Source organism: Gymnodraco acuticeps, unplaced genomic scaffold (assembly GCF_902827175.1).
Source record: "Gymnodraco acuticeps unplaced genomic scaffold, fGymAcu1.1, whole genome shotgun sequence".
NCBI classification, from domain to species: domain Eukaryota; kingdom Metazoa; phylum Chordata; class Actinopteri; order Perciformes; family Bathydraconidae; genus Gymnodraco; species Gymnodraco acuticeps.
In genome coordinates, this window is record NW_022989799.1 from 779,500 (window position 1) to 792,057 (window position 12,558).

Below are 12,558 nucleotides of genomic sequence, written 5' to 3' on the forward strand. Positions count from 1 at the left end.
GTTCTGGGGGGAAATTAGAAGTGTGCATTATGCTTATGAGACACATCTTGGTTTGTGTATATTGCGACAGTTAGAATAAAGGGTGACTTTGTAATAGAGACACAAACACAGAGAGCTTTAATGGAGCTTTACTGTATGCTTCCTAACATACAGCCATACTATGTAGGGGGAATAAACACTCCTGAATGGGTTTAAGAATCTGTACAGGATTGGATTGGGTTAGGAAAAAACGTTCAAAATCCTAAAGAAGAATAGTTAATATTCTAAGTTTCTTATGATCACATTGGATCACGTTGGACAAGCTGACGAATCATACGGCATAGTTGGCAACTTGATTCCAGCCAAGTTGCATTCAATGTCAAAGCATTTAACTTAAAGGGGAGCTAGCATGCAAAATGCACTTTTGTACGTCTTTTATACATGAATATGTGTCCCCGGTGTGTCAGGGAACTCACCAAGTGTCAGAAAACACAACCCTCTCTCTTCCTCCGTACCCAAATCTCTAACGGATCTGATCCAGACACAGATCTAAAATATCTCTGACGTCAGAAACGAGGAGCTCCGCCTATATGGGCAACTCTCCACCTATCAGGGGAATGAGAGGTTGCGTGGCATGCTAACAGCATGGTTACAGCATGGTTACAGCATGGTAACATGACACTTGTCCTTTGCAGAGGGGCGTGGTCAGCTGCAGCTCATTTTCCACAGAATCAGCCCCTGTGAAAACAGGGCTGGAATAGAGCAAATAGAGCGAAATGAGGCATGGCTAAAATGCATGATCTGTTTGGTATTTTGAAAAAAAACTTCACAGACATGTTTTATAGAGGTATGGCCCTACAATATATTATTCAAATATAGCATGATAGATCCACTTTAACCAAAATCTCAGTGAAGCACCTAGACTGCAAGAGGGGACATGGTGAGGGGAATCCTTTTTCTATGGAAATATATATAAAGAAACAACATTATTTAGTCCAGAAGAGGCCAATCAGCTGTAAGAAAAGTGATGATGATTAGTAGAGTAGAATAACGTGGAACAGATCATGCTTAAAGTGGCAGAGTACAGTAAAGAACACTTAGGAAGAGCAACAACCGGAACAGACAGACATGCTGTGTACAGATGAACTAACCATGCTGACATCTTATGAAGAAGATCCAGGAGGATATCCAGCAGGTCCCAGGTGTCTCCAAACAGATTCAACACCCTCCTCTCACCAATACACCCAGGAGGAAACTCATTCAAACAAAGGGAACAGAGAGACAAAGGTCCTATAATCTCGACTACACCACAGTCAGTCAGGCAGAGTGGAAGAAATCCTCTCCTCTACTTAAAGACAAGCTAAAACACTTTGGTCTTCAAATACTCCATTCAATGTCAAAGTCCTGAATTCAAAATGGCACCTAAGTAGAAGTAAAGACGTTTTATCAGCCACATGTAAGTCAATTAAAAGTAAAAGTGCTCATTATGCACAGTGTCTCCTTTCAAATTATAATAAGGATAATGAAATATTATATTATTGTGTTTTTAATTGGTTAAAAATACAAGAAAGTGGATGGCGTATATCTGCTTATAATAATCAAACCACTATCAATCTCCATTAAATGAATAAGGCCGTATCTGCGAGTATCTCAGGAAACAAAGATCAGAATACCACTGATCTGGACTAGGTGTTCACAGAGAGGCATACAATAAAGCAAGATTATATCAATACATGTCCATCTTTACAACACTACAACTAAACACTCACACATTAGAGCGGAATAGGAATTATAATCCAAAAGGTATGTTTTCTGTCATTATTAAAGTTTACGGGGTCAATCAACAAAAATGTAATTTATACTAAAGATTATGTTATGATAAAGTTGGTTATTTGACTTCTTACTTAACTCTCTGCTGTCAGCAGCTCCTAACAGCTAACCAGTGCAGCTAAAGACAAAGACATACAATGAGCCTGGTGGGTGAAAAGTGGGGAAGGACAAAAAACATGAAATTAACACTGACATGAGAAGGGAGGCGTCACTGTCAGGAAACATTCTTTAGTACGCCTTCATTTATTTGCACAAAATACTTTTTTGCATGGAACGCAAAAATGTCAAGTTTATTAATCCACTACCTCTGTAAGGACCAAAGTAAGGAGACCATAGTTACATCATATTTCAAACAATATTATTGTCTTACATGTATCTGCATTAATTTTCCATAATATGTGTATGTGCATCATTTTATGGTTGTGTCTATGTGCATGCATACTGTAGATGGAGTATTTATAAGTTTGTATTTGTATCTGTTCATTTATCTGTATGCGTGTGTGTGTGATCAGATTCACCTATTCATTAAATGTTTTCAGATCAGTTTGTGTTTTTTGTGCCAGCCTGCTTTTTTCTTCTTCTTGTGAAACATGGACAAAGCCGGGTGAAATTATCGCCAGTCCTTTTAAGATTCTGGATTATGTTTTTAAAACTACAAGTTTTATTTTCTTCTGCACTATCCTCCTTTTAATACACTTTTATTGTCGTACCATTAATCAATCTTTTGATATGTCTATTCTAAGCCGTTTTTTTTGCCTTACTGGTTATTGTATTAAATGTGATGTCGATTTTCTGTGAGTATTTTAAGATGTCTACTGTGAAGCACTTTGGACTGAGATTCTTGTATGAAAGGTGCTATACAAATAAAACGTATTATTATTCATATCATTATGTCGAAATTCCATGCAGTTATTTGTTTCAGGTTATTCATTTCACAGCAGGAATCTTAACTTTTCTTAGACCTTTTTGATATGATCTCACTTTTCATACAGCAATTGGTGAGAAAGTTTGCTGGAGAAAATGCTTTAAAAAAAAAAATACATTTGGAAAGGCTGTGATATTATAGTTTCAGAAATACTGTGCTGACAGAAAAACCCTTGCCTCCTGGAAAAACACTTGTTAATATTAAACAGACTCCCATCCTTTATTAACAACAAAGACAGGTCTCTCATTGCCTCCACAGTCAGGACTCACTGTGAGGAACATAAAAGCACACTTTGGAAGTCTCTCAACCCAGGCAGCAATTACATCTGCCACCTTAATGTAGTTTTAAAGATATATAAGCGTAAGATATCATAAATACAGCACTACCCTACAGCATTTGACTTTCTATAATGCTATGTGAAGGACTCTGCTATCCTGTAAACTGTCTTCTTCTTTTGCTATCAAATCAAAATCAAATCAAGTTTTATGTATAAAGCACATTTAAAAAAGCGATTTTTGGTCGAGCCAAAGTGCTGTACATGTAATAAAAACACATTACTACAAATCACAATAAAAGACAATCTTTCTAGCCAATGCACTGCAAACCCATGAAGCATTCATCTGATCTCTTGATTGCAATAGCATTTGACTCATTCAAATGATGTGGTAAACACATTTCTTTATTTCAAAATGTCAAAAACAGGAGACAGACTTGTGTGTGTGATCTTGTATTTCAGATAAAAATACAGACAAGTAGGAAAGTGAAACACAACTGTAAAATACACACATCACATTTCCATCACGGTACACGGTAACTATGGTATTAATACAATCCTTCAAAACGCTGACTTGAAACATCAAACCAGGATGTGGGGGTTACCTGAAAGCTTACTGTACAGCAACATATTCATTCTCATTGTCAAATCTGTAGGAAGCAACAAAGCAAAAATAAGCATGCTGACATTTTGGACGATTTACAGCCAAAGAAGATTTTCGAAATGTCACCTGTGCGTCTAGGTAGAGATGAGTCTCCGATGTGTTTGGAAGTCGCAGAGCGAGGGAACTTACTCCTCGAATAACTCAAAACTTCAGGCGAGAACCCTCTCAACCAGAGACTCACAAAGATAACATTTATATGAATCTTTATCTAAGGGAAGTGCACTTCCTAACACCATGAAAACTCCTTCCTCTGCGGATCACACCTATACAAAATAACCAGTGGTTCTCAGTGTAGGTTCAAGCATAACTCAACACTTAGGAACTTCTCATTCCTTTTTTCTTCGTTCCTTCCTTCTTCTCTTCTTTTCTTTTTAGGGGATCTGTCTTTCTGTGTTTTACCTTTGTCATTATCATTACTTGTCGCTGCTTTCATATTTTACTAGGCTTTTCTTTTCTCCGCTGCTGTTGGATTGATTTCCCTTGCCGTCAGTGTCTTCCACTTTGATTTTGTTAAGACTCCCGATGTTCTGCTCCTTGTTCACCTCCTTTTTGGCCCTCCCTTTAGGAGGAGGGGTCTGTCCACGAGACACCGTGATGAGGAGCCTCTCCTTCCTCATCTCCTGTTTCAAGGACATGTTTCCCATGGCGTCCCCGTGGCTCCCGCCCTCGTTGTGGTTTTTGCTTCTGTGATCCCTGTCGTCCCTCCAGTCTCGCTGGGGGTCTTGCTGGTGGTCTTGCTGGTGGTCTCTGTGACTCCTGTGCTCTGCTGACTCTCTGTATTCAGAGCCCCTGTGGTCCCTCCTTTCTGAGGGTTGTGGATGAGCAGAGCAGCTGCTCAAATGGTGCGAGGGTCCCTTGCTGTCTTCAGCATTCCTGTCCATCCGCGCTTTATGCTAAAACACATAAATAAAATGATTTTCCAGCAAAAATGTTATGGTGAGTGTACATTTCAATATACAAGCTATGGGCATTATTTAAATGAATTTGGGCATAACTTAAAGATTGGGAAAAGGTAACAGGGTTCAGGTTATTTATTTGTTATTCTAAACCAGTAAGAAGATTTGGTTTGGCACATGAAAACACATTTTAAAAACAACACAGACAAACAAATCTCTAAAAAAAGGACCCCCCTGCCGGCCGACACATCTAAAAAGATTTAAAAAACACTAGTACAAAACATGAGCAATCAAGAAAGTTAATAAATAAATACATGAATATGCATTGCATTTAATCATTTCTGCCAGTTAAGATTTAGTCCCAAAAAAACAAGCAAATTTATGAGCATACAGTCTTCAGTGTTTAAATACAAATATTTAGTTTGGATGAATAAGTTACATAAGATTCTTTTGAATACAACACAAAGTGGACATTCTGGCCTTACGACTCACTATAAATTGACTAAAGACAGTAAAGATCAAAGAGTTTTAAAGCGGGCCTTCTTCCTTGTTTTCAGTCTTTTAATGGATTTGTTGACAAGCACACAGAGATGAACAGGAGTTATACTTACACTGCCCGAGTTCCCATGGCGGTGGATGGCTGCATGGGTTTTCAGCACTACTCAAAATCCCCAATGAACTACCTCACATTCTGACAGTAAACCCAATCACTGGTGACAGAAAACTCATCCTGTAAGAGAGAAGACGACAGTGAAGTATGTAGAGTATTTACGCTAAAGGATACATTCATCACAGGAGACCTGCCTTACCATCCTGTTTCAACAATCCTTCCAGCTCATTCATCAAGGATTCCATTTTTTTCATCGGGCAGTTTGTCATTCTTTCCCTTCCTCATTGTCACGTGCCTACAAAACACATGCACAATTCCAAAATAATCCAGGGGTTTTGTGATTCTATAAATGCATCCATTGTTATCACTGTCAGTAGCACAGCTTGAAAATCAATACCTTGTGATTATCAGAGGAGGTCTGCGATGTACCAACTTGCCATCATTTTGTTCACTGCTATCTCCTTTGTTGCTTAAAGAAAGAAGAAGAACAATATAATCCTCTTAATCACAATCGTAAGCATTAGACAATAAAGTCAGAGAAGATAAATCATTGATCCAGCGGACTTCAGTTGATACACCTCTTATTTCATCTTATCCTTGGCAACCTGTAGAGAAACAGATCAGAAATCAATTGTGATTCCAAATGAGACATTAGAAAAGTATTGCGGTATACAGCATTACATTTCTGTCGTAAATCAGAGCCGTATATATGAGCTGAAACATCTCAAGAGAGAGATATGGCATTAAGCACCGAAGCTGAGAGAATGAGTCCGCCTGTACTTATTAAGGTAAATAATAACATGTATGCGCCGTACTCTGAAACCTAGACAACTATATGTCGCTCACCTTGTTAATGGCAGCAGCACCACACTCTTTCCGCTCTTACCTTTCACAATAAAAAGCTGCATCACTTCCTACCATTTCGCCCAAGGCCAATCAACAAATAGTTCGCAGTTTAGATTGCACTTATTTATGTGAGGATTTAACCAGTTGTTAGCAAACATGGTTATAGTTATTGTTGAAATGTGATTGGTAGTTTGCTGCCCTGATAACTTGTTTAAGTCACTTGTCTGCCCTGTCCATGGGAACTGAGAACTGTGTTTCCAAGTGGTATTTTTTAACAAACCTTTTTTCCTTTGGACCTACTACTAAAGACAATACACTGCATTTTGTCTTACACAGTTACTTCTGCTGTTCCACCGTACTGGGGAAAGTAACTACAAATAATTAACATTGATACTCTGGTTACTGGGGATAGCTACCGATAGTCACTGGGAAAAACGAAAGCTTCCTGTTTTGGTTACACAATTGTTAACGCACATCCTTTTTGGTTTAATTCAAATGGGGAGATCTCATTGGTGGCAAACAGAATTACAGAGTAAAGGGTGAAGCTTATAAGGAATACATCTAAACGCTGATGGTGTTGTTATTTTAACAGCCATTACATTTGGCAATCAACATTTATTCAAAATGATAATTTAAAGCAAACAATTGTTGCCACTTTAACTCAATGAACAAGCTGATTGAAGAGGTGATGGCAATGATCAGTTAAATCAATCCGTGGTTAACACAGTATTCTTACCTTTGATCAGTGACTGTAGGGACTGCAGAGCTTGCCGTACATTAGGGTTACCCAGCTCGGGCAGGGCTAAGGCTGCTTGCTGTCCGCTCTGAACTGGAAGGTGCAGGAGACCGCTGCTTCTCCACCTTTTGACCCTGCATCTTCCCCATGATCTTGCCGACGTCTACTGTGTCCAGACTTTTTAATATGTTCTTGATCTTCTCACACTCACTGCTGTCCAGACTGGCAGAGGCTACGCTCGAGGAAGTCCTTGAAGGGTTTGCTTGAGATCAAGCATATCCCCAAAGCTACTGAAAATGGGTTTGTTCTGTTGACTGCCTGAACTATCCATTCCCTGTGGTTTGTATGCTGCAAAAAGTGTGGTGGAGGATTTATTGGTTTGTTTTTCTCCAGTGGTCTTCATTACCGTACAAGAACGACTCTTCGTCTTCAAGCTCCTCAGCATTCACGACTGCGGATTCCTGCTGACTCTCCGCCTGCAGCCAAGAGAAGTCGCTCCCTACTCTGTCATGAGGAAGTAGCATACTGTCATTTTCCAATGATGATGAATTATCATTGCTCTCATGTTGCTGATGTCTGAGCTCTTCATGAACACGCTCCACTTTTTCTGCTTCCATCTGAACCCTGCACAAATAAAATTATAACAAGGACATACAATTAGCAGATAGCAAGCTTCTTCCCTTGTTATCTTGTTTGGCTATTAATTCAATGTTTTAGGAAAAAAACGACGTACATGTCTATGTTTGCAAATGTTTTATACCAGGAGCTATATCCATGGAGGTGGATGTCCACTGTGCAGAATGTGGTATGAACAGTGTTGGCAGTAACACACTGGACCTTGCAGGCTTGGTAGTTCAGTCGATAGGTCTTAGACTTAGCTTGGTAGGTTCAAGTCCAGCACGGATTAAAGCCTCAAACCCATAACTATTTGGAGTGTCTTCCATGTGGCAGCCCATCCACCCTGACATCTCCTAACAACAATACTGAGAGCTGCCACCATACCATAACTAAAAGTAAATCCCAGATGTTAATGGTTATGATTTGGTCTGTATCTTTTTGAAATGGAGAGAAGTTAGAATAATTAGCAACACAATAAAACCACCACTGGCCTAATTCTATTTTTCAAGTTGATATATAAGCCATAGTTTTGATATGAAGCTAAACAAAATGTATAACATGAACCAACACAAGAATATAGCCAGGATTCTATTGACTAGCTCCCCATCGTGTCACCAGCACCCACTGTATTTTAAAACGTGTGTAAAAGACAAGAGCATTCCCAACTTTTTGGTGGTTAGTATCATATTCATGTTTCAAGGACTGCGTTTTTCATGCCACAATGGATATAATGGGGTAATCGGGTTCTGCTTTTCTTCGTGACGTTTTTAAATAAATGTTGTACTTTTTTTACACTACTGTGACCTACAGCAGTTGACAAGAGGCACATTCACACCGCAGTACTTTTTCCCTACAAAGGTTCATGAGAACTTAGTTCATGAGAACTCTTAGTTCTCATGAACTAAGTACAGATCGCAGTTCACACCGGAATAAGTCCCTGGGGGAGGATTAGGCAAATGAAGCCGCTGACGTCACTTCTTCTTCTGTTTTGGGTTTACTGGCAGGCCCGCAAACCACTTCACGGCGTATCATGCCGCCCAAAGTCCCCGGCCGGAAGTCCCCAGAGTTGGGGGCTTCAGTAGAAGCTGCTGGGAGTCCCAGCAGCTTCTACTGAAGCCTTCCGAGTAAATCGCCAGAACGCCGACACCTCTTCGTCTCCACCGCTCCATGTTTTATTTTGTGTTGCCATAAGTTAGTCTCTCTGCGTTTCTGCGCTGGGCTAATGCTAATAATGCTAATGCGAGGATAATAAAATGGCGGCTTCACAAACTTTTTGGGAGTTTTACGGGCCGTGGTTTGCAATCCGCCCAGCCAATAGGAACCTTTTCTCCCACGAAAGTCCCTGCTCTCTAGCAGGGATGGAAAAGGGGGTGAAAAGGTTCTCATGAACTAATTTTAGTTCCGGCTTTTTTTGGTGTGAACGCAACATTTCGGAACTATATCGGAACTAAAGTGGGAAAAGTACTGCGGTGTGAACGTGCCTAAGGTCTGTGGCGGATCTTCACCCTAATTCACTAACAGCTACAGTCATCGTGTTTTTAGATCAAGTGTTCAAGTGTTAAAATTAGGGCTGTCGCGTTAACGCAAAAATTAACGCCACTAATTATTTTAACGCGATTAACGCATGTGTATTTTTTGTCCTCGGCCGCCCCGTAGCTTTAGAGCGCATCGAGTTTAAAATACCATCTACAAGCTGATGCTGACAGCCCCGCTCCTGCTGCCCGCTTGCAGCAGACCATACTTCCACGCTCACGCGGCAGGCAACCGACTGGCTATTGGAGGACCGGGAGGGTGTGTGTATGTGTGGCCCGAGCGAGCGAGAGAGAGAACCTTACGTGTATTGTTGTTGTTAGCATCTGGTGCTAGCTAGCTGCGCTAACGGATATAAGGAGCTGTTTAAATGAAAACAGAGGAGCGACATTTCGCCACAAACTTGTGCCGAGAGCACTTGACTTTATGCAGAAAGCCAGACAGTGGGACATTGTACGAAAAGTCAGCACACTCAGCACGGGTAGTGTGCGCAACATGATTGCAGTGTCCAGGCACACACACACACACACACAACACACACACACACACACACACACACACACACACACACAACACACACACCACACACACACACACACACACGACACACAACCACACACACATCCACACAACACACACACACACACACACACACACACACACACACACACACACACACACACACACACATTCACATCACACACACACACACACACACACACACACACTAACACACACCACACACACACACCACACAACAAACACCACACACACACACCACACCCACACACACACACCACACACACACACACCCACACACACACACACAACACACACCACACACACCACACACACACACACACACCACACACACACACACACACCACACACACACACACACACACACACACACACACACCACACACACACACACACACACACATATTATTGTATTATAGAGTTCCATTGAATTGAGGCGAATATTTTAATGTTCAGAGGTTGTTGTTTTAATATTCATGAGAATATTTGTCATTGTTCAAATGATAATAAACATTTGCATAAAGCATATTTGTCCACTCATATGTTGATAAGAATATTAAAAACTTGAAAAATATTCCTCTAAGGTGTATTTAGAACAGATAAAAATGCGCGATTCATTTGCGATTAACTATGGACAATCATGCGATTAATCGCGATTACATATTTTAATCGACTGACAGCCCTAGTTAAAATAAAACACTAGATATACTTCTGTCCAGGTTTACATAGATGCTATTATTCATAAATCCCAGTTTTTGTGCTGGTTGACACAGAGCATTTTAGAAAATGGACGAGGAGCCCTACCTGAATAGTGAGGATGGCATCTTTGAGAGTGGGCATCCGCTCCTCCAGTTCTTTGCTGTTCATGACCAGCTTCAGTCCTTTTAACAGACTATTTTCTGTCAGATTATGACTGATGCCAACACTGCTGCCAAAGCTGGGGCTGGTGCTCCTCTTTCTCTTTTTGTCTTTTCCATGCCTCCTTTCAGCACTGCTGCTTCGTGACTTGGACCTCCTGACCCGGCTCTTGCTCCGCACATGACTCGTCTTGCTTCGACTGTGGCTCCGACTCCTGTTGCGGACCCTGCTTTTGCTTCTCGCCCTGCTTTTGCTTCTTGCCCTGCTCTTGCTACTTGGCCGACTCTTGCCCCGAGCACGACTTTTGCTCCGTCCGCTTCGGTCTAGCGATCGGCTTTTGCTTCTTGCACGGCTCTTGGCTCGAGATTTTCCGCGGGTTCGACTGCGGCTTCTGCTCCTGGATGTATTCTTCTGGAACTCAGGATTTGATTTCATTGCTTCTTTCAGGACACTTGCCGACTTAAAAGCTTCAGCCAGGTTGTATGCCATGTTCCCTTTGAGATAGTCTGGCAAAGGCTTGTTTTGTTGCGATGCATCTCAGGAATTCCTCACCAGCTTGGTCACTGAAAAGCAGCATGCATTTGTTTCAAATGAGAGAGAACACTCAACATAAGCATTAGTTCAACTGTTCCTGCTTAGAATTACACAACATAGAAAGATGTACCTGCTGTCTGGAGGATGTTCAACCGGAGTTGTATTCCACTTTGGGATGGGAATATGCAGTGGTTGTGGAGAAGGGACGATCTGCTGGCTGCCTCCCACAGCAATCACTGTACTACGGTCCTATGGAGAAGCTGCTACAGTGGGGCTGAGAGTATTCAGAATTCATGTTATAGTGCTGTACAATACATAACTGTATTAGCATACTTGAGAAAAAACGTATTGAAAGGGGCGCCGTTGTATATGCTTAATATGTTTTTAAATGTTTGAGTAAAAAGTGTACACTAAACATTTTTAGAAACTTGGGTAACCGTTTTAAAAGGTCTATGGTTACAACAGATTGCACAGTACGTTTTCAATTTCCAAGGAAAATGTGCTTGATCTTTCCGCAAATAAAATGCTGGACAGGCCTAAAATCAGCTGTGTGACATAAAAGGAATAGGCCTATTCATATCATCATCATATCATTATCAGCAACAATTGGGTTCATGTATAGAAGAAACAGTCTGGACATAAGGGTCAATGCTGGCATACATAATGAGTAATGCTGTAAAGTTGGTTTCTTTCTAGAACAAACAAACTTCAAACATTTAGTACCAAATTGTTGCAGGAAAGTAGTTTACTTTTCATTTTCTGAATGTTGAAAAAGTGTTATGTGATCTGGTTTTTGTTTAATAATACAAAACATTGAATTAAGCTGAATGTGAGGATATTTTTAGGGGACATTTATTTTTAAATATCCATTATTTGGAAATAATTTAATTTTTAGAGAGCCCAAATTATTATTTGACTTCTGACTAAAACTTTAACCGTATTGACTGTCAAAAAGGAGATACAATATATGTAAACAATGTGCACAGGGAAAACAGAAAGCGATAAAACAATTACTAAAGAAATGGACCAATGACGTAGTCCCGCACCAAGTTAAAACCTAGGAGCTAGCATTGTTGCCAATGTAGGCACATAATAAAGCATTAGCACTTATATGCTATGCTACTACTGAAGGTATAATTAATGTATGTACATGCTCCTTTGTTTTTTAATGATGGTAAAAGTGAAGTGCTAACCGGCCCTATACAGAAACAATCAGTTTCCTTAATTTCATCAGTCATTTCAAATGTCTTTTTAATCCGTTTTTGCAGCTGAATCAGTTTGACATTTCTCTATTTATTCCATCTATTTTGTATACATTTTGTTGAATAAGAGATTATTTTCAGTTTCATTGTATACTGTACTATATAGCTATTAACATTTGGGAAGGTGGTTTTCAGTGTTCCTACAGCATTTGACATGTTGCTTATTTATGATTAAGAAAATTCTCTAGTGGCAAAACTTCATCAGTCCACTGCAAGAGACATAAAAAGTGGTATCGATGACAATGACTCCAAATCCTGTAGTAATCAGCAGTGAATATTCGGCGCGAGAGTATTTTGGTTTATTCAAGGCATTCATTTTGTTATTGTACAGTATTGTTGTTTTATGGTTATTTGTTAATGTAACTAACCCAATTTGTGTTCTTTGAAATTGAAAAGGATATTGCATTGTGTTTGTTACTTTCGTTGCAGTCTCAGGCTCGAAATGACATTCCCAGA

At 40.1% G+C, this 12,558-nt stretch overlaps 1 protein-coding gene across 2 annotated transcripts; it reads right to left on the reverse strand.

Moving 5' to 3' along the window:
- Positions 1-3,392: 3,392 nt before the first annotated feature.
- Positions 3,393-12,558, reverse strand: LOC117550776 (transcription initiation factor TFIID subunit 1-like). 2 transcript variants are annotated; one of them, XR_004569701.1, is made up of 5 exons: positions 10,971-12,558; positions 10,253-10,869; positions 6,761-7,384; positions 5,180-5,647; positions 3,393-4,565 (listed from the first exon to the last, which is right to left on the reverse strand). XR_004569701.1 is itself a non-coding variant. In XM_034223303.1 (2 exons), the coding sequence occupies exon 2, from the start codon at positions 4,551-4,553 to the stop codon at positions 4,086-4,088; it is 468 nt and encodes a 155-aa protein (XP_034079194.1). In that variant the 5' UTR covers positions 4,554-4,565; positions 5,180-5,318; the 3' UTR covers positions 3,393-4,085. The 2 variants fall into 2 exon arrangements, 1 of the variants encoding a protein (XP_034079194.1); XM_034223303.1 differs by lacking the exons at positions 6,761-7,384; positions 10,253-10,869; positions 10,971-12,558 and having other exon boundaries at positions 5,180-5,318.

What these genes read in the sequence shown, in the direction of transcription:
- LOC117550776 (XM_034223303.1), bottom strand. Translation starts at nt 4,553, where the DNA reads ATGGACAGGAATGCTGAAGACAGCAAGGGACCCTCGCACCATTTGAGC.